This window comes from Anguilla rostrata, chromosome 19 (genome assembly GCF_018555375.3).
Source record: "Anguilla rostrata isolate EN2019 chromosome 19, ASM1855537v3, whole genome shotgun sequence".
In the NCBI taxonomy this organism is placed as follows: domain Eukaryota; kingdom Metazoa; phylum Chordata; class Actinopteri; order Anguilliformes; family Anguillidae; genus Anguilla; species Anguilla rostrata.
This window is the reverse complement of record NC_057951.1, coordinates 6634880-6656195: the sequence shown is the minus strand read 5'-3', so window position 1 is coordinate 6656195 and position 21316 is coordinate 6634880. Positions and strand designations below refer to the sequence as shown.

Below are 21316 nucleotides of genomic sequence, written 5' to 3'. Positions count from 1 at the left end.
AATAACTTAAGCTCAGCAAGTTCATTTCCAGAATCTATTTAGGAAGAAATCGGAAATGTCCCCACCCGCACACAGAATACACGACATCCATGTCTAGAGAATCCAAGTCTAGAGCAGATGATGTACAATTGCTGTCCATTTATATATATATTTTATATTTTTAGCCTACTTCCGTTCACATGCAGAAATTTTGGGAGTCACAATATGTATGTGCACATTTATTGAGATATATGTAGATTTTGGATAGCCTGCTTGAGAATCATGTTGCCTGTGTACTTGATGATTAATTGTCAGGCATGCAATCATGCAGTCATGCTGTAACCTCAGTTCACAATCATGCTTTGAGTGGGGAACTATCTGGAAGGGCATCATTGCATGACCCTGACACTACCTAGTGACCTATCAGATGAGTGGATTTGTTTTCCGGAACAAGTCAGAGATCAGTGTTTCCTCCCAGGGGTGTCATACAGCTGTCACTCACAGACCACTGATAAAGTCAGCTTAATGAGATCATAATTAATGAGTCATTCTTTATTGTTACATCACAGAAGCCTCTGGAGGACAGCGCATCAGGTATAATAGGGGTTTACATTGTAAATCCCATCATACAAACCTAAAATCTATAGCAATTATTCATCAAAGTATAGAAAATGTATGTTTTCCGACTCGTGGTTTTCTGTTTTTGGGAATAATGCCCCTGTCAAACACTGACCTGTAAGGCTGTAAATTTAGTTTCATCCTGACAGTAATTAGGTCATTATATATACATTGGAAATAACCTAATATCCTCATATATATATATATTCCTTTCATGGGTGTGAAGCACCCACAGAATTAATAGAAGACTGATATTGCTAAGAGTGTTACCTTATTCCTGTCGTAAGTAGAAGATATCAGACACTGCCCTCTATACTGGTACCCCCTTAATGGAGGGGCAGGGATATAACTGTGAGCCTTCTCTAATGGTTCAGGTGTCAAACTCCAGTCCTAGAGAGCTGCAGTGTCTGCAGGTTTTTGAGGTGTTCTTGGCACAGGTGGTACATTTAAGTCATTGATTGGCTAAGGAATTCACACACCTTGTTCTGGAGGCAATTGATTGAAAGGACTCCACAAAAACCTGCAAACACACCCCATTATAACGGTGGAATCCTATTTGTGTGTGTGCATGCGAGTCTTCCTGGAAGACTGTAAGGAGATGGAATGACAGCTGTAACCTTAATCATTTTTTTTCGAACGAGCTGGCTGTCACATAAGAAAAATTGTCCCGTTGCGTTGAATGGCATGGCGGTTAGCCTACATCTTTGTACCTTATAAAACGCCGCCATCTAGCGTTTCATATGAGGTTAAACTTTACAAATCATTTTTTAAATACAGTTTTTTGTCTTTCATTTAATCTATCTCTCAATTAACAGGTGTGACGGCGCAATTGATGAGCGGTGCACGGTGCAAGTACGCAGGATCACGTGGCAACATTTAACTTGCAGTTTTTTCTCATGGCGATATGGCAAACTTCTGCATTGCTTGAACAGAACCCATCCTATTTCCTTTAGGCGGCATTACGATTTTATATTTGAAGTTAAGTTGATTCAACCAAATTACAATACGAATTTACGATTGTTTTGATCGTTCTGGAGCTGGAAAATATTTCTGAACTGAGCCATTCTAACAGCTATCAGAATAATTGATTTTTCACATTCAGGGTGTGGAAAAAACCACATAGCCTAACCCAGCAAATTTCACTTGCACTTGTTTGGAGAAAGGTGAAAAGCTTGCAAGATCGTTTGATAGCTGTAAGAGAAAGGTAAGGCTTCACAGTGTCTTAAATTGTATTTGGATTGCCGCTAGAACTTGACCATGGCGTGTGGAGATAATTTCTTTGCGCTTTTGGTGAACGATCGATAGCAAGCTAACCTTGCTAGCTAGTATTTCTGTGTCAGTCGTTCGTGCACACGATGCAGTGCAGCTTACGAGTTAGTTGATTAGGACTGTTTGCTAGAGGTCTACACGTGTCGTGCAATATTGAGCACACGAATATCTAAAAAATGACATTTCAAGAACTTTTCGGCAACGTCTGCTGTTCCTGGAGTAGCCTAAATATGTGGCAACAAACACGTTTTACGCCATGGTTCATCAACTACTTGCTTACATTGTCATGGGGCCAGATAATCATTTGTATTCTCAATATTCCAAAGGAGACCAGAAATGGTTACTATACGTGTAATCAAACTAGCTGGATGTCTCAAATATAATGACATGGGCTTATATTCATGAATCTGCCGATAGTGCGAGGTGCAGTGATGTGATGGTGATGTACAGATTAATATTCACATTTTTGATGCTTTGGATTCATTTGTTTTTTAATTGAGCGAAGAGTAGGCAATAGGGGGCCGCCTGTTGAATATCTGCTAGCCCGAGTACCCGCATGAGCATTTGTGCTAGTGAAATATCAATGGGATTCAGCTGATTGATTAACAACTGGGGCTATGAACGATGGCTACGAAAATGACCGAGTCAGTGCCTCTTGCGCCAGCAGTATATTGTCGGCATGGTAACGGCTGTGAAGTGGCTCGTTGGCAAGCTGATGTCGCCCTTGTGGAGGAGAGCGGAAGACGACGACGTTGGATTTTACGTGACTGGTCAGTCCACCAGAACTCACACTTAAGTATCCACAGCTTGATAAAAGTGTCAGATGGTTGCATATCGGTGCCTGATTTCGGTTTCAAGATGCTAGCATTATGCTTTACTCCACAAGTCTATTTCACAGTATAGTAGGCCGCTACAGAGATGAGCTGCAGCTTTCATGTTGGATTGGTGTGAAACTGAAATATTGTTAAACTGCCCTTGCTCTGTCTGTCAACTGCTATTTTGAGAGCTTCACAAAGAAATGTAGCTGAAATGGTAAACTGTTCAGGCCTACATGATGGGTCATTGAAACCCATTAAGGGCAGAAATTTGTCTGAGGAGCTTATCGCCAGTCTCCTTCGGACGCAGACGCGGAGGAGATCCGGCACGTGCAGGGCGGGGTGGTCACGCGCCTCTGCCAGGACTACGGACTCATCGACGACGGCGTCTACTTCACCGGCGAGGAGGTGATGGGCGGGGTCCCCCTGCGCGTGGGCGACGGCGTCACCGCCCTGGCAGTGCGGGGGGGTCCCCACGGGGGATGGAGGGCACTCAGGGTGGGTATCCGGGGGGTGTTGCTCACGGACGGCCTAGCATCTCCAATTCTCACACTGTCCCTACGCTTGTCCTGTAGTGCCAACTTTTCCTATGCCCATCCATCCATTCATTATCTAACCTGCTTAATCCTGGTCAGGGTCATGGGCGTGCTTTTGGCAAGAGGCAGGAATACACCCTGGACAGATTGCCAACCCATTGCAGGGCCCACACGCCATTCACGCACCCACTCATACCTATGGGCAATTTACACTCTCCAGTTAGCCTAACCTGCATGTCTCTGGACTGTGGGAGGAAACCGGAGTACCTGGAGGAAACCATTTCTGTGTGTGTGTGTGTTGTTGTTAAGCATGTTAAAAATGGCTGTCTTTTTCTCAATGTCTGCATCTGTATCTGTATCTCTGTCATCTTGTCTCGAACACAAAAACACGGTGCGTTTTAGCCATTAACCTAAAATGAAAACCTACAGGACGGTAGATCTCCAGGAACAGGGTTGGTTACCACCGGCTTAAGCAGTAACCCCTGCGATGTGTCCTCCTGTCCTGTAGGTGGAGCTGTTGACCGACGCCTGGGAGGAAGGTGGTGGCACGTCCTTGGAATCGGAGATGAGTCGGCTCAGGCCTCTCACCGGCACGGTGACGTCATGCGACCGGGACGGGGGCTTCATCAACCAGACCACCTTTTTCCCCCGACAGGCCCTGTGCGAAGGTACAGTGTTTACCGGGTAAAGCACAGTGCTGACGTTTGGACGGACAGCGGTTGCCTGGAAACGCTCTAGGAAACCTGCTCTCAAACTTCTAGAAATTCTTTCACAAAGAAAGTGTTTGGTTTGGGAGCTCTTGGAAGGCGGTAAGACCTGTCCTGTGTTGACAGTAAGCCGCTTTATATAGTAGAATGTTTTGTTCTTGTAACCACAGGTTACAGTCACAGGTTTGATTCCCAGGTAGGACACTGCCGTTGTACCCTTGAGCAAGGTACTTAACCTGCATTGCTTCAGTATACATCCAGCTGTATAAATGGATACAGTGTAAAATGCAATGTGAAATGTCGTGTAAGTCGCTCTGGATAAGATGCTGAAGGCATATTACACATAATGTAATGCTTTGTTTTCGGTCTCTCGCTGCAGGTTATGAGCCCATGAAGGGGGACTGGGTCCAGGCCCAGTACTTCATCAGTCCCACTGAGTGGAGCAGCCAGGCCCACTCTGTCGCACCGCTACGCTATCGCCGCATGGATAATGTGGGTCCCCTTCTCGTCCTTTACTATCGAACCCCAATACTGCCTTCTCTCCTTTTACTAAAACACCCCAATACTGTGTTTTTCCCTTTAAGTAAAACACCACAATACTGCCTTCTCTGTTCCCTGTGCAGTGTGTTAGTGCTGTGTGTTCTCTCTCTCTCGCAGGTGCGCGTGTCCAGTGTGTTTGGCTGCAGTGGGGTGGTGGAGGACAGTGTGTTCTTCAGTCTGGACTCTGTGCTCCTCCCCGGTCAGTACCGGCCCAGCCCTGGAGACCTGGTGAACGTGGTGGTGCTGGAGAGCAGCCAGTCCTTCTACTGCTGGCGGGCCCTGTGCATGGCACCCACTCACCTGAGGTACCCCCCCCCCCCTTGCTCGCCCTACTCAAGTTGCAGAGCGTGTGCAGTAGCAGGAAGTGTAACGGTTAGGAAGCAGTTGAGTGACGGGCTGTAGCATCACTGCTGGCGTGTGCTGTCTCTCTCAGCGTGGGCGGGGCCAGACCTGGGCTGGACGGCGAGGTGGAGGCCCTGCAGGAGAACAAAGGGGGGCTGCTGGTCAGCCAGGAGACCGCTTTTGGCATGCTGATGCTGGGAGAATGCCGGGAACTGGTGGTCTGGATAGAGTAAGCTCCCCCACACACACACACACACACACACACACACACACACACACATTACATTACAGGCATTTGGCAGACGCTCTTATCCAGACCGACGTACAACAAAGTGTATACACACACATTCAGTACACGGCCAAAGGTATGTGGACACCTGACCTTCAAAATCTCATCCAAAATTATAAGCGTTAATATGAAGTTGGTCCACCCTTTGCTGCTATAACAACCTCCCCTCCTCTGGCTTTATACTGGATGTTGGGTAGAAGGGTGGCTGCAAAGCTAATAGACGTGCACAGCCAAGCTAGCGGTTGTACTTAGCGGCTGCTGGCGTGCTGGTTGTGCGCAGACTGAATGGGGACTGTTCCGGGCAGGAACCAGGGCCCGGACGTGCAGACGCTGCAGAGCTGCGAGCTCGCCGGCTGGGACTCGGAGGGCCAGTTCAGCCTGGGTCCCGTGGCCCGCCTCGCCCCGGCCGACGCCCGCTCCAGGGCGGGGCCGAGGAGGCGGAGCCCGGGCGCCGCCGCCGTCATAACCCGGGCCCTGTGGGAGGGGGCCCCGCTGCCCCCGCTGACCCGCTCGCCCTACGGGGCTCTGGCGGGCCTCTCAGCCACGCCCCCCGACGGGACGGGGGACGGCGGGGGCCCCGGGGGAGAGGCCCCCGGGAAGGGACCGCTGACGGCGGACCCCGTGGGGGCGGAGGACAGGAACGCGCCCATCGCTCCAGGAGAGAGGCTGCCCGTCACCGTCAGCTGCAGGGCCAAGTGAGTGTCCCTCCCCCCCGTCTCCATCGACTACCCCCCGCCCCCCCACTAACCCTGACACACGACAGCCTAGCTATACGCACTACACCCATAGCATCAGCAACCTCGTGCATCACATCGTTAGCATCGAGACAACAGGAAGCGTAGCTAACAGTGCCGTATCTTGCTGTAGCTAGCTTCAGTTATCTGTCGCACTATTTAACTCAATTCAGTTCGGTTCAAAAAGACTTTATTTATCCCCCGGGGGCAGTAATGAAGTAGGCTCAGCACAGTGAAAATGGCCGTTTTTGAAACCAAAAAATACCACGAAATTGAATTTAACAAAATTGATAGGCTCGGTACCCATCTTCGAGTTGAAGAAATGGCGAGAGAGGGATACACAGAGAACGAGAGAGAGAGAGACAGAAAGAGTGAGTGAGTGTGAGAGAGGGAGGGAGAGGGAAAGAGAGAGACAGACATGGCCGTCGTGTCCGTGCCCACCTCAGGAACCTGGGGCGCTGCGCCGAGATGCTGCTGCTGCACTTCCCCCTGTTCACCATCGGGAGGCGCCTGGAGGTGACGGTGCACAGCGCGGAGGAGCGGCTCCTGCAGCCCAGCGCCCCCTACAGCCCGGCGCTGCCCGTGCCCCGGCCGGACGGCCCCCGTCAGGTGGTCACCGTGCTGCCCCCGCCTCCGCCCATACGGTAACCCTCCCTAAACCGGGGGGAGCCCCGCCTCCGGAGCACAGCGTCCAATCACAATCGCATAAAATAAAGCACCATTCATACAGCTTTAGCCCAGAGCGCAGACTGCATTGCTAATGAAAACAACAAAGTCCAGAAAAGGTCCTGATTTTATGCTAACTAGATCATTTAAGTCAGAGGTAACCAACCCTGTTCCTGGAGGTCTACTGTTCTGTAGATTATCCCTTCAACCCTAGCAAAGCACACCTCATTTAACAGCCAGAGATCTCGTTGAGCCCCAGGAACAGGGTTGATTACCCCTGATTTACATGAACTGAGAATTTAGCTGCAGTTATTGATAAGCCTGTGAATAACAGCTGAAAACACTGTGATGTGTGTTACTTTGCTTTGACCTATGAGAGGCCCAGAAATGCTGTGCAGAGTTAATTAGCCAGTTAAGCCAGGAGCCAGGTGGCACCTGCGCACACGGCAGGAGTTTGACTGTTTAAAAAGGCCACTGAAATGCGCGAGAGCCAGAATGGCCGCCCCTGTATATCTGCTGCAGTGCTTTTCTGTGCTCTGCTGGGTGAAACCCCCTCCTCGCTGAGCCGGCCCCTGTGTGTCTGCGCAGGCTGCTGAGGCGCCACCTGCCCAATTTTTTGGGCAACTACCCCGTGCCCCAGGCCCTGCGGGACTGCGTGGAGCAGCAGGCCGACGTGCTGGTGGCCCAGCCCAAGCTGGCGGAGGTGACGCCGCTCTCCGTCACTCTGTCCTGCTGTCTTCGTCTTTCTCTCTCCCCTCCTTTTCTTTCCCTCTCTCCCCTGGTGCCTGGTGACACTCTCCGCTCCGTCTACTCTGTCTCAGCCTCACAACCCGATTTATTTGGAAACTGTTGTGCATCTCGAACTGTTCTCAAACTCTGTCCTGGGACCCCCTGTATATTGCTAGATTTTGTTTACAGCTCTTGATCATGTAGGCTTCTTTAAATTCCATTTCAACAGTTATGAAAATTATGAAAGTTGTCTAGTTTCTTCACTTTGATAATCGATTCCTTAATCCTGTTAGCAGAAGGCAGGTTTTACTCGCTGGAATTTTTCCTCAGTCTTTGAATTCTTTTTCGCGACTGGTTTAATTTCATGTACCAGCTATGAGGACCCCTCTGATTTCACTTGTCAGTTAAACGTGAAACCTCCCTTTGGAGGAACGATTTGCGTTACGGAACATTCCGGAAAATTCCAGCTCTGTGTGAATACGGGACCTCCACAGCAGCCATAGCTGATGCCTTAAAGAGGAGAAACCGTCCCTCAGTCTAGTCTGTGTGCAGTTAAGACGAAGTTGACGAAGCCTGACCTCTTGGCGTCCATTTTGTGCCTGGAGGAGCGGAGGCCCCAGCGTACCCAGGGGCTTCCGGGTCTGAGGGGCTGCGCTGTGGCGTTTCTTTTCCCCTGTATTCCAGGCCCTGACCCCAGCCTCGGCGCCGGGCCGCTTCTCGGCGCTGCTCTGGCTGGAGGAGCTGCACGCGGAGCAGGAGCTGCGGGAGTTCAGCCTCAGCGCCGCCCTCCTCAGGAAGGGGGCGCACTACCTGCACCTGGAGGTGCCGGGCGTGGCCGAGGGCCGGCCCAGCGTCTTCATAGGTGAGAGCGCATAGGTGGAACCAATCGGGCGAGACCAACCGAAACTCGGTGTCTTGCGCGCTACTGCTCGCCTTTTGTCCCGTCCGCCATAGGCGCCGGTCGATTTCTGTGTGCCTCTGTCCTGTAGGTGACCGTGTCGTTCTGAAGAAGCCGCTGAGCGGTGGGTTGGTGATGGAGTACATCAGCTACGTGGTGGAGGTACTCAAACACATTAGTTACACAACGGAGATGCTGGAGAACGTTAGCTATGTGGTGGAGGTACTCAAGAACATTAGTCATATGATTGAGATGCTGGAGAACGTTAGCTGTGTGGTGGAGGTACTCAAGAACATTAGTCATATGATTGAGATGCTGGAGAACGTTAGCTGTGTGGTGGAGGTACTCAGGAACATTAGTCACACGATCGAGATGCTGGAGAATGTTAGCTGTGTGGTGGAGGTACTCAGGAACATTAGTTACACGATCGAGATGCTGGAGAACGTTAGCTGTGTGGTGGAGGTACTCGGGAACATTAGTCATACGATTGAGATGCTGGAGAACGTTAGCTATGTGGTGGAGGTACTCAGGAACATTAGTCACACGATCGAGATGCTGGAGAACGTTAGCTGTGTGGTGGAGGTACTCAGGAACATTAGTCACCGACGAGATGCTGGAGAAGTTAGCTGTGTGGTGGAGGTACTCAGGAACATTAGTCACACGATTGAGATGCTGGAGAACGTTAGCTATGTGGTGGAGGTACTCAGGAACATTAGTCACACGATTGAGATGCTGGAGAACGTTATCTGTGTGATGGTGGTTCCTAGCCACCGAAGCAGTTATGCAGGTTTCAAACCATTGCGCCAATAGCATAAATGAACTCGCCCGTAATTACGTCGATTTTTGAAGGTCCAAAGCTTCTTCCTCCGTCCTTACTTCAGCACCGATGGTAACTAATGCTGCTGAGGTACACGTGAAGCGTATAGCGGTGGAGTTGGAAAACTGGCCGGTGTAGACCCTGGCCGTGGCGCCCCTGTCAGCTTTTTTTTGATCCCCTTTCGAACCCGCAGATCAACGACGAGGACCTGAGCTTGCGGGTGAACGCCGACTTCCAGCACGGCTACCTGGGAGAGCCTCTGGACGTGGAGTTCACCTTCAACAGGTGAACGGGCCCCCGAGGGGGGGCGCGGGGACGACAGCGCCCTGCTCCGGCCCCGGGGGGCCGCCGTGTCCGCCGGTTTCTGTGGAGTCCCTTCATCCCTGCGTGGATTTCTGTGGATTTTAAAAAAAAATTTGAAGTGGGGAGATTTAGGCCTCAGAAGCAGTTTGTGCATCCAGTCGTTATGAAACGCACCAGAAACCGGCAGATGCACCGGCCGTCCAGGACTGGAGTTGTGCAACCCTGTTTATAATGACCGTGTTTGCGTTTTATGTTTTGTTTCAACTTTAAACCGTTTCGGCGCGGCTGCATTGAAGCATTTGGGCAGTCTGGCACTGTTGTGAACCTCAGTGTGGTGTTGGGATTGTGGTGGTGTTTTTTTTTTTTGGGTCCCCACTGGGTGTTACATTTGTGGGAGCCACTCTTGCTGGGGTCCTCACAAACCGTGCAAACGTGACGTTGCACACTAGGGTGTGTCCGCAGCGCCACGTATGTGCGCGGATAACTTGTCCTGTTGTGTCGTCACCAGGTTGACAATGCGCCGGTGTCACTGCGCCTTGGACCAGATCCGCCATTTTGGGGAGAACGGTGAGCTTCTCCCCTTTGTTATCAGTGTCCTCTTTCTCTCCGCCTTCTGTCGGTTCACTCTGCTCCCTTCACGTCTCTTTGCCTCTCCGCCCTGCCCTGCCCCCAGTGCTCTTCCCCAGCCAGGTGGCCCTGCAGGAGCCCCTCTGGAGCGGAGAGTGGGCTGACGAGGACCAGGAGGGGGACCAGGTCCCAGAGGAGGAGGAGGGGGAGGAGGAGGTGAGAGATGGGACTGATGGGACAGGGCTGGGACTCTCCCAGCTAACCACATGCAGCCAATAGCAACAGCACCTCTAACCACATGCAAACCAGTCACGACAGCCCAGCTAACCAAGGGTCAGCTTTGCCTTTTAGTCGATACTGAATTGGGAGCGTATTGGATCCTGTTTTTTATATTAGCTCCTCTGTACAGCTGTAGTTTTATACAAATTTTCACTCAGGTCTGCTCTGAATCTTTTTTCCCTAGACACTTCTCTTTCCGGTACTGACTGGAAAAGGCATGTTTACACGTGAGAACGATGTGGGCACTACCTTTTTATAGTCTTTATTGTGATTCCCTTCCAGGGAGAAGGCCGCTGCTCCCCCAGAACCCGCGGCGAGAACATCCTGAGCGTGTGCGTGGGCATGGTTTCCGTGGCGACTCAGACGAACCCAGGTGATTGGCCGTCGGCCGATCGAGGTTCGCGGTTCGTTGTCGTCGCCGCCGCCGCGGGCTAACCCCGGGCAGCGCTTCGGTCGTGTCCGTCTCGCTCAGCTCGACTCTCGGAAAGGCCGCAGCACCCGCTGATGTTTTTTGCAGCACTTAATCGCATAAGAGCTGTTTAAGTCACCGATTAGCGAAAGACTCTGCACACCTCGTTTCCAAGGACAAGTGTGTCTGGTGATGGAAAGGAAAGGCAACCTTGAAATGGTGAAACCCCCCCTTGCACTTAGCCACAGGTTTGAGACTCTCGGTGTGTTCTTGATGTTTGTTAGGGGCAATTCCTTAAGAATTTAAGGTTTGAGACGATAATGAGAAAAGGCCAGCCATTTTGCCGTCAGCCTAGAGCAAGGATATCAGCCTCCAGTTTGAATTTTGGAAACGAGGTGCGCCCAGGCTCAATTGCATCAGCGATCTCAAACTCCCCCCCCCCCCCAGACGCCACGGTCCCGCCCCGGCCCGTCCCGAAGCCGGGGCGGTTCTTCATCCCCGGGCTGAACCCCGCCCAGAGGGAAGCCGTCAAACGCATCCTTGCGGCCGAGTCCCGCCCCTCCCCCTACATCCTCTTCGGGCCGCCCGGCACCGGCAAGACCATCACCCTCATCGAGACCATCCTGCAGGTTTGGGCAGCCGAGCTGCCTGCCGGCCGATTTATCTGAATAATAATAACCGTACTAGCAGCGCAAAGCGCTATACACCAGATCAGCAGTCTACGATAAACTCAAATATCTAGATTTAGATCATTAAGAAGCTGCTAAAATACTGCTAATGATGCAGTTTGGGCAAAAAATCTGGTGACTCGTCTCTCTGTCCTCTTCTTACTCTGTTTTTCTCTTTCTTGCACCCTCTCTCCATCTCTCCCCCTCCCTCCCTCCCTCCCTCCCTCTCTCTCTCTCTCTCTGCAGGTGTACCACCGGGTCCCCAGCAGCCGCCTGCTGGTCTGCACCCCCTCCAACAGCGCGGCCGACCTCATCTGCCTGCGTCTGCACCACAGCGGCTTCCTGCGCGACGCCAGCCTGGTGCGCGTCAACGCCACCTGCAGGCAGGAGGAGGTAGTGACAGACGGGCGAGCGGACCTCCAGCTTTATAGAGCCGCGCGCAAACCGGGCACCTCCACACGCAGCGTGAGGATTCGTTAATGCGCCTCCTCTTCCCTCCCTCCGTCCGTCCTCTCCTCTCCTCTCCTCCTTTTTCGCAGTCCGTCCAGGAGGTGCTGCGGCAGTACTGCCGGGCGGGAGAAGACATCCGCCACGCCTCCTTCCACCGGATCGTGGTCAGCACCTGCTCCAGCGCCGGCATGTTCTACCAAATCGGCCTCCGGTGAGATCCAGCGCAGCGCACAGGGAGCCCACTAGGGGGCGACCTAGCGGGCTGATTTTGCAGTATGACATTACAACAGTCATATTTTGCAGTGTGCCTCTAATAGTCTGATTTTACTATTATGATTGTGCAGTGTGATGGCATGAGAACAGTTGTATTTTGTGAAATGTGTTTCTGTTGCTTTTATTCACTGATTTCTTTCATTCTCTCTCTAAGGTGAACGGTGAGGTTCTTTTCCTTTTCTCAGTGTCCTTTTCCTCTGCCATTTTGGTTTATTAACCGCTCTCTCTCTTTTTCTGCAGTGTGGGTCATTTCACTCATGTATTTATAGATGAGGCCGGTCAGGCCACTGAGCCAGAGACTCTGATTCCCCTGGGGCTGCTGTCTGAGAGAGACGGCCAGGTAAGACACACACACACACACACACGCTCACTCTCTCTCACTCTCTCACACACACACACACAGACTCTCACACACTCATACACACACACACACAGACACAGACTCTCATACATACACACACACACACACACTCTCTCACACACACACAGACTCTCATACACACACACACACACAGACACACGCTCACTCTCTCTCTCTCTCTCTCACATGCATGCACGTACACACACACACGGCAGTTTCTAATCCCCAGAACACCCCCACACCAAGGCGGCCGCTGTGTGATTGAAATAACGGCAGGCCAGTGCAAATGGCTAACTTTACCGTAGCTTAAGACACGCAGCCTAAAATGGCAAAAAATACCATTTTAAAGTTAGTTAAATCTATACAAACGCAGTGAGTAATAAGTGCACCCCCCCCCCATGTCCCAGATGGTTCTGGCCGGTGACTCCCGGCAGCTGGGCCCGGTGGTGAAGTCCCGCCTGGCCTCTGTGTTCGGCCTGGGGGTGTCCCTGATGGAGAGGCTAATGGCCACCCCCCTGTACTCCCCCGGGGAAGGGGGCTACAACCCCTTACTGGTGAGTCACGCCAGCGCCCTGCTCGCCTTCGGGGGAGAGGGGGAGGCTGTCCAGCCAGGGCCCCGTATCAGGAAGCAGGTTTAACAGCACGGAGTAAAACCCGGAACCCTCCCAAACCTGGAACATGGACTGAGTTTAAAAAGAGCCGTTCCGGGTTTTACTCGGTGCAGTTATCCGGCTAACTCAGTAATCCTGCTTTATGAAATGCACCCCTAAAGGAGTCATTTCTGAACAGTCGATTTTTGGTTTTTATTGATGTGTCTGTCGCTGCTGCTCCTCTGTGGCATCAGGTGACCAAGCTGGTGTGTAACTACCGCTCCCATGAGTCTCTGCTGGCGCTGCCGTCGCGGCTGTTCTACAGCGGCGAGCTGTGCGTCCGCGCCCAGCGGGCGGTGGTGGAGTCGCTGTGCCACTGGAGCCGTCTGCCCACCAAGGGCTTCCCCCTCCTCTTCCACGGGGTCCGGGGGTGTGAGCCTTCCTCCTGGGAACCCCGCCCTTTCCCTTGACCCGCCCTTCGTAACCCCGCCTTTTCCCGGCTGCCCCCTCTTCAGTACCCCGCCTGTAACCCCGCCCTTTCTCTCCCGGTAACCCCGCCCTTTTCCCCCTGTGACCCCGCCCCCTCGTCAGTAACCCCGCCCCCTCTGTCTCTCAGGGCACTGAGATGCGAGAGGCCAACAACCCCTCCTGGTTTAACCCCGGGGAGGCCGTGCAGGTAATGCTGTACTGCTGCCAGCTGGCCAAGAGGCTCTACAAGCCCATCGCTGCCACTCAGATTGGAGTCATCGCCCCCTACAGGAAGCAGGTGGGGGCGCGCTCTGTTAGACTGCAGTGTTTAAAGAGAGCTCTTTAACGTGAGCCTGACCAACAGCACGGGGGGGTTACGGAAAAAGCCCCCGCAGGTACAGTAGGAATCCAGAATAGAGAGTTAGTGAGGGTCTCATCCTGGTTACTGGGGGGGGGTCTTAGTCATGCTTAGTGGTGGTCTTAGTTCTGGTTGGGTGGGGATCTTAGTTCTGGTTAGGGGGGTCTTAGTCCTGGTTTGGGGGTCCTGCTCTGTTTAGTGGGGGTCTCAGTCCTGGTTGGGGGGGTCCTGCTCTATTGTTAGTGGGGGTCTCTGTCCCTGTCCTGCAGGTGGAGAAGATCAGAGTGCTGCTGAGCAGGGTGGGGCTGGCGGAGATCAAGGTGGGCTCAGTGGAGGAGTTCCAGGGACAGGAGTTCCTGGTCATCATTTTGTCCACGGTAACGACGTCTCCCCTCCCACAGGGCCGCTCAAATGTAACGCGTGACTGTACGGAACGAAATGAACAGGCCGGCCAGCCCCGCTGCATTCTGCAAAGTTAGTTATTGATGATTTGTAATATATATTTATGCCTCCGTGACGGCACAGCCATGGCCGGCGGCATTATGTTTTCCGGTTGTCCGTCCGTCCGTCCGTCCGTCTCAGTCTCGTGAACGCGATATCTCAGGAATGCCTTGAGGGAATTTCTTCAAACTTGGCACAGACGTCCACTTGGACTCAGGGATGAACTTGAAAGGTCAAGGTCACCGTGACCTCACAAAACAAGTTTTTGCCTTGGCGCGGGGCATACGACTGCGAGGCGGTATTTCTAGTTTATTACCGTTTCATCAGATTGTGTATAGTTTGGATCACCATCATAGTGTGTCTGTCTGTGTATGTGGGTGGGTGTGTGTGTGTGCACGCGTGTGTGTGTGCGCGCGCGCATTCATGTGGACGTACGTGTCACAGGTGAGGTCCAACGAGGTTGCCGCGACGGAGGACAAGCAGTACGTCCTGGGCTTCCTGTCCAATCCCAAGCGCTTCAACGTGGCCATCACCCGCCCCAAGGCCCTGCTCATCGTCGTGGGCAACCCGCACGTCCTCATCAAGGTGAGCGACAGCGCCCTCTTCCTGTCTGCTTTCTCACTGCAAGTGTAAGAGCGCTTTCAGTATCTGGTCCTGATTCTAGGCTTTTGAATCTAGTCACTGAACGCCCTCTCATACTTGCAGTAAAGAAGCAGTTGAACACAGCTGCCTGTATAAATGTTGTCTACAGACCCTGTTCAATGTGCCTGCAGGTGCTGTATTAAAATGTTTGTGCGTATTGCAGGACCCCTGTTTCAATGTGCCCCGGCTGGTGCCTGTATTAAAACGTGTGCGTATTGCAGGACCCCTGTTTCAATGTGCCCCCGCAGTTGCCTGTATTAAAATGTGTGTGCATACTGCAGAACCCCTGTTTCAATGTGCCCCCGCAGGTGCCTGTATTAAAATGTGTGTGCTTATTGCCGGACCCCTGTTTCAATGTGCCCCCGCAGGTGCCTGTATTAAAACGTGTGCGTATTGCAGGACCCGTTCAATGGCCGCTGGTCTGTATTAAAATGGTCATGCAGGACCCTGTTCAATGTGCCCCGGTGCCTGTATTAAATGCGTTGCAGACCTGTTTCAATGTGCCCCGGCTGGTGCCTGTATTAAAACGTGTGCGTATTGCAGGACCCCTGTTTCAGCGCCCTCCTGCAGTACTGCTTCGAGAACGGGGCGTTCCTGGGCTGCGACCCCCCCGCCTCGCTCCACGCGACCCGCCCGTCCGGCCCAGACCGCCCCGACGAGAGCGAGAGCGCCGCGGCGGGTAGCGGGTCAGAGGTCGCGGAACCCGCCGCGGGACAGCGGTGAAAGAACTTGAGCGGCGTCCCGGAGGAGGAGGGGGGCGAGGATGGAGGGGATTTTTCGGAAGAACATTTCACAGCGGCCTTCGCAGTCTCCTTTCTCTCTCTCTCCCTCTCTCTCTCTCTCTCTCTCTCTCTGCAGACCCTCGACAGAACCAGGAGACTGAAAATAACGCCCAAATGTCGCAGGGCACCGTCCCCCTCCGCCCGCGCACCTCCGCCCGCGCCTCCTTTGGCCGCTTCTTTGTACTTTGTGTTGAAATAAAGACTGCGAGCACGTTATCTCAAGCCCAGCTGTGTCCCCTCCCTCTGTCTTCTGGCTTCCCAGCCCACGGTCCGCTGCGTCTGACCTCCACTGGTATTCCGGTCTGTAACGGGACCAGTGGGAAAACCAAAGCAGGTTACTGACACTCCAGAGCTCTGTTCCAGGAAGTGGGGTTACCGAGCCGACCCGGGTCAAATACATGTTTGTTTTGGATTCAAATACTTTTCTGTGCTCTGTTGATCTTGCCTGGTGTAATTGAGCCTGCCGATATGACCAGAAGGGTGGGGTTTTTGCAATTTCTGAGTATTCCATTGGTCCCAATACACCAGACAAGATCAGTAAAGTATAGAAAAGTATTTGAATCCCAAACAAATATGTATTTGACCCAGGTTTGTTACCCAGTGAGCTGGATTAACTGGTGCCCGGAACCCGATCAATCTGGAACATGGGCAAGTAAAAAAATTTGTTCCGGGTTTTACTTGGCGCAGTCATCCAGCTGACTCTGTAGTCCTGCTTTGTGAAACGGGGGAATTAATAATGCATTAATTCTTTTGTTTGGGAGTGCGGTCGTGTTTAAGGAGAAGTTTGTGGGTGCGGTCGTGTTTATGGAGAAGTTGGGAGGCGTTATGGAAAGTTGGGTGCGGTCGTGTTTAAGGAGAAGTTTGTGGGTGCGGTCGTGTTTATGGAGAAGTTTGGGAGTGCGGTCGTGTATATGGAGAAGTTCGTGGGTGCGGTCATGTTTGAGGGAAGGTTTTGCTGGGAGTGCGGTCGTGTTCACAGAGTGTCCATGTTGAATGCGCAGATGTTGGAGTACGGTCAGCGTGCGCTCGGGCGACCGTCTCCCGGCTCCTGGGGCTCAGACTGGAGGGGGGGGTGACGGCAGGGCGATGATTGGACGCTGAGGGCGTGACGGACAGCCCGGCGGAGCCTGCGTTAGTTTGGGGGGGGTAATGAGCGACAGTTTGGGGGTGTAATGACGGCGTTCAGACTGGCTGGTCTGCAGGCTCTAATGATCGGGGGGGAGACGGCCCTTTGTCTTTGATGTGGGGGCTCAGGTGCCACTGGGCTGTCCCGTCACCTGCTTCCCAGGCCCCCGGCAACACAACGCCCTCCCGTGTGTCCGTGGAAACGTCTCCACGGTTACTAATTGAGCTGCACTTCGCTAGGATCGGTTTCCCCCTGTTCGTGTCCGAACCTCGCTTTGTCATTGGCTAGAAGTTACAGATGATCCCATTGGGATTGTCCGCCCAAGTCGGAATCATAGATGGAGGAGCCATTTTGAGTCCTTTTCAGCTGTGTGGTGCAGTGCTGTCGATGCTGCCGCTTTTTTACTCCAGCCCCGCGGTCTTGGGCTGCCCGCGTCATGGAAACGAGCTCCGGCCAATGACGAGATCAAATGCGATTTTTTTTATTCAAAAATAACAAGGCACCATGAACGCACACCCTCTGAAACCCGGCTTCGTCAGAGTCACTTGAGGTGTATTTTCTTACCACAAACCCCCGAATTAATGCCCCATAACCCCCCACCACTGTAAAGCCAGAAGATCAGATCAGAAACGAATGCAAACTACCCAGAAGGCAAAACTTATCCCTTTTAAAGTCACAGACGAACTGGCAGAAATCTGCTGTAAAACTGGTACCTTTGGGGGGGGGGCCCGTTGAAGGTTTTCGGGCAGAGGGTCCCGGCTGCGGAGGATCCCCGTCCCGGCTGCAGACAGGCCAGGCCCTGGGAGCTTGGCGCTGTAGTGCGAGGTGACGGCGGCGGGCTCCAGCATTAGCAACACAAACGCCGTTCGCCAGGGCCATTAGCACGGACAAACAGTAGCCCCGCCGGCCCCCCGGCCCCATTGTCCCGACAAACTGGTCTGCTAGCCTAACGGCTCAGTTAGTCCCCCTCGCTAATCACCGTCTCACCTCCCCCCCCCGCACCCCCCCCCCCTCCCCCCGCACCCACCCCCCCAGCCCTGCTCAGACGGCCCAGGGGACAGGAGGAGCCGTTGGGGGGAAACGGGAGGGCGTTTGGAGACGCAGCCGGGACGGGGACCCCAGAGAGGCGCTGCGCAGCCGGGGCGGGGTGGGGTGGGGAAGCCGGGCTCCTTCCGGAATCGTCTTCCCCGTCGGGGCCGAAGCGCTCCTCCGGGCTTAGGGGTTGGGGCGGCTGGTTTGGGATGCGGGACGCCCGTAGTGTGAAGCTGGCGGCGGACGCAGAGCTGACTCAGAACCTTTGCGAACGTCTGGGGCTTAAGACGTTTGCCTTCGATAGCGGTCGGCAGGGTAAAACGTGTAATCGCTTTTCAGAAGATGAGCTCCAACTGACCGGAGCCATAATGAGCTAATAGGCTAAACCGAGCCCAGCTCAGCGCGCGTGTGTGTGTGTGTGTGTGTGTGTGTGCACTGTGTATGTGTGTGTGTGTGTGTGTGTGTGTGTGTGTGTGTGTGTGTGTGTATGTGTGTGCGTGTGTATGTGTATTTGTGTGTGTGTGTATTTATGTGTGTGTGTGTGCGTGTGTGTATGTGTGTGTGAGCGTGTGTGTGTGTGTATTTATGTGTGTGTGAGCGTGTGTGTGTGTGTGTGTGTGTGTATTTGTGTGTGTGAGCATGTGTGTGTGTGTGTGTGTGTGTATTTGTGTGTGTGCGCGTGTGTGGAGGTCCTCAGGGTACAGCAGGCAGTGCTCGCTCCACTCCAGGCAGGTCTGCAGATCAAAGGCAGGTGAGCTCTAGCAGGGCAGACGGCTCTCTGCTAACGGACCCGGGGCTGTGACTGACAGCTCTGACACACCTCCGGCTCCTGATTGACAGCTCTCTCCCAACGGGCCGCGTGGGCGGGCGAGGGAAACTCTCCCTCTCCGAGGAAGCTGTCAAATTAGCAAAGGCGGAGACATGAAAGAAGACTTTCATCACGGGGGAGACTGGCTGTCTGTTATCCCCCCCCACCCCCCCATACACACACACACACACCACCACAACCACACTAACCCACACCTCATCGCTAATTCTCACCATCAAATCCCTGTCGTTTCGGTGCATTTTTAACTTTTTGGATTTCTCTTCCTTTTGTCTTTTTTTTAATCATTTATTGCTGCATATTACTTCAACTCGAGTATTCATGCTGCAAGCCCCTGTTTGGTTCTGCGAGAAGCTTTTTGTCAGTGATGTCCAAACGGAAAATTGAATTCGTTTTGATATACACTTAACGAGCTGTGTTAGTCTGATTGGACTTCCTGGACTTGATTTCAGTCCAGGCAGAGTGATTTTGAGTTCTAGGCTGAAAACAAGCACTTTGAGCCTCAAACAGCGTACGATGCTAACGGTGCAAATTAAGCCGTCACGTTACTCTGGAACAGACCTGTGTCTGGACGCCCGGCCCCTCCCACGTCTGCCGTCTCCCGCCACTCAACGTCGTCTGAGCCTCTCCGATTGGGCTGCCGGCCGGAGGGGGCGGGGCCGGGAGCGTATGTATATGCGGAGGCGCGGTGGCGGTCAGAGGTGACGCTGCGACGCTTCTCTGACGATCCGGACCATGCCTCTCCTCCTCGCCCTGGTGACCCTGGCCCTCCTGGCCTGCGGCCTGGCCTTCGACCTGGGCCAGTGGACCCGCTGCGTGCCCATCCCGCCGCAGATGGGCGTGTGCCGGGACCTGGGCTACACCGAGATGCGGCTGCCCAACCTGCTGGGCCACGGCAGCCTGGAGGCGGTGCCCAGCTCCGAGGACTGGCGCCCCCTGCTGGACGCGGGCTGCCACGCCCAGGCCCGCGACTTCCTGTGCGCCCTCATCGCCCCCATGTGCCTGGACACGTGAGTGCCCCCTAGAATCTTCTCTCGCTCTATTTCTCTCTCCTTCTCTGTCCCATCTCTCTCTCTCACCCTCTCTCTTTCTATCCCACCCTCTCTATCTCTCTTTATCCCTCTCTGTCCCACCCTCTCTCTCTCTATCCCACCTCTCTCTTTCTATCACCTTCTCTCTTCTATCCCTTCTCCTCCTCTCTCTCTTGCTGTCTCTCTCTCCTGTGTACCCTGTCCCTGACCGTAACCCGAACTCTAACCCTGTCCCCGGTCCCTGGTCCCTGACCGTAACCCGAACTCTAACCCTGTCCCCGGTCCCTGTCCCTGACCGTAACCCTAACTCTAACCCTGTCCCCGGTTGTGTGCAGGTTCGTCCAGCCGTGCCACAGCCTGTGTGTGGCGGTGCGGGACAGCTGTGCCCCGGTGCTGGCCTGCCAGGGACACGCCTGGCCTGAGGCTCTGGACTGCGACCGCTTCCCCGCCCAGGAGGAGATGTGCCTGCCCCCCGTCCCCAAATATGACAGCCCCTTCTCTAAAGGTCAGTGTGTGTGTGTGTGTGTCTGGGTGAGTGAGTGAGTCTGTGTGAGTCAGTGAGTCGTGAGTGAGTGAGTCTGTGTGAGTGAGTGAGTCAGTGAGTCTGAGTGAGTGAGTGAGTCTGTGTGTGGGAGCAAATCTTTTCTGTAACTGGACATGGCTGGTAAAATGTGGAGCAGAGCACCTGCAACATGTAATTTAAAGTCCATCTGCCTAAATGACTCAGCACTTCTACACTTTCTACACTTCAAATTCAGTAGTGATCTCTTCTGCCTGTACGTTTTAAAGAACGGAAGTGACTCTGAATCCTTCTGTGCGTCTCCAGCTGCTGCTTTTTAAACGTGAAGCCCGTTTGGCAGGCGGGCGTGTGTGTGACTTGTGTGTGTTCTGTTTCAGGGCTGCCCCAGCCGGCGTGCCAGCACTGCCCCACTGTGGAGGAGCTCCCCTCTCTGAGGAGCGTCCTGGACGCCCTCTGCCTCAATGACTTTGGTAAGCGCTCCCTGTCTGTCTGTCTGTCTGTCTGTCTGTCTGTCTGTCTGTCTGTACGCTCCTCCATCTTTCTCACACCGCCTCTCTCTCTCTCTCTCAGCTGTTAAAGCCAAGCTGCACCGCCGCCGCTCGCCGTGGAAGGAGACGGAGTTTGAGGTGGAGGGGCGGGTGGAGTTCGTGCGCCAGGGGCCCCTCCTGCCCTACGACACCCAGAGCCTCCTGCGGCGCTGGCTCCTCCTCAACCTGAGCTGCGCCCGCCTCCTGGTGCGGCCCGGCCGCGCCCAGCTCTACCTGCTGACGGGCGGCGCCCGGCCCGACGGCTCGCTCGCCCTCGCCCGCCTCTTCCCCTGGCACAAGCGGGACGCCAACATCGCCCACGCTGCCCGTAAGTGGAAACACCACAAGTGCTGACGGGCTTAGAAAACTCCGTCCGAGAGGGGGGTTACCCGGGCAACAGTGCGCGCCTTACTCGCTCCGGGGGGGGGCGGGCGGGCGAGGTAGGCGCTGCGCTGTAATTGGACAGTCTTCATCAGAGACCCCCACACCAGAGGGGGCGCCAGAGTGCCAGGTCGGAGCTGGTTTCTCCGACGGGCTCTCTAGCTCCCTTTGCTGGTAGCTTTCCCAAAGAGCGAACGGTGGAACGCACTATGAAAACTAAATTTTTTTTTTTTTAAAGCAAACTTTATGAGAGTGACCGTATATTTAAAATGTTTGTTTGTTTTGTTTTATGTGGAATGTGTTTAAAATATCTGATTTTATTAAAAAGTCTATTATATGTAGT

The 21316-nt window shown here is 53.7% G+C and overlaps 2 protein-coding genes across 2 annotated transcripts; both read left to right on the top strand.

Moving 5' to 3' along the window:
• Positions 1-1130: 1130 nt before the first annotated feature.
• On the top strand, positions 1131-15752 carry mov10l1 (Mov10 like RNA helicase 1). Its single transcript, XM_064319574.1, has 27 exons — positions 1131-1287; positions 1413-1449; positions 2534-2636; positions 2992-3179; positions 3726-3885; positions 4304-4416; positions 4582-4769; positions 4898-5035; positions 5401-5790; positions 6276-6473; positions 7084-7198; positions 7909-8086; positions 8214-8284; positions 9133-9224; positions 9751-9809; positions 9916-10025; positions 10371-10461; positions 10945-11126; positions 11412-11558; positions 11705-11826; positions 12129-12228; positions 12657-12803; positions 13094-13269; positions 13458-13605; positions 13935-14042; positions 14551-14691; positions 15292-15752. Exons 1-27 carry the CDS (start codon positions 1277-1279, stop codon positions 15469-15471), a joined length of 3693 nt encoding a protein of 1230 aa, XP_064175644.1. The 5' UTR covers positions 1131-1276; the 3' UTR covers positions 15472-15752.
• Positions 15753-18130: 2378 nt separating this feature from the next.
• Positions 18131-21312, top strand: szl (sizzled). The gene is made up of 4 exons (XM_064319608.1): positions 18131-19524; positions 19881-20050; positions 20443-20535; positions 20636-21312. Exons 1-4 carry the CDS (start codon positions 19250-19252, stop codon positions 20944-20946), a joined length of 849 nt encoding a protein of 282 aa, XP_064175678.1. The 5' UTR covers positions 18131-19249; the 3' UTR covers positions 20947-21312.
• The last annotated feature ends 4 nt before the right edge of the window (positions 21313-21316 follow it).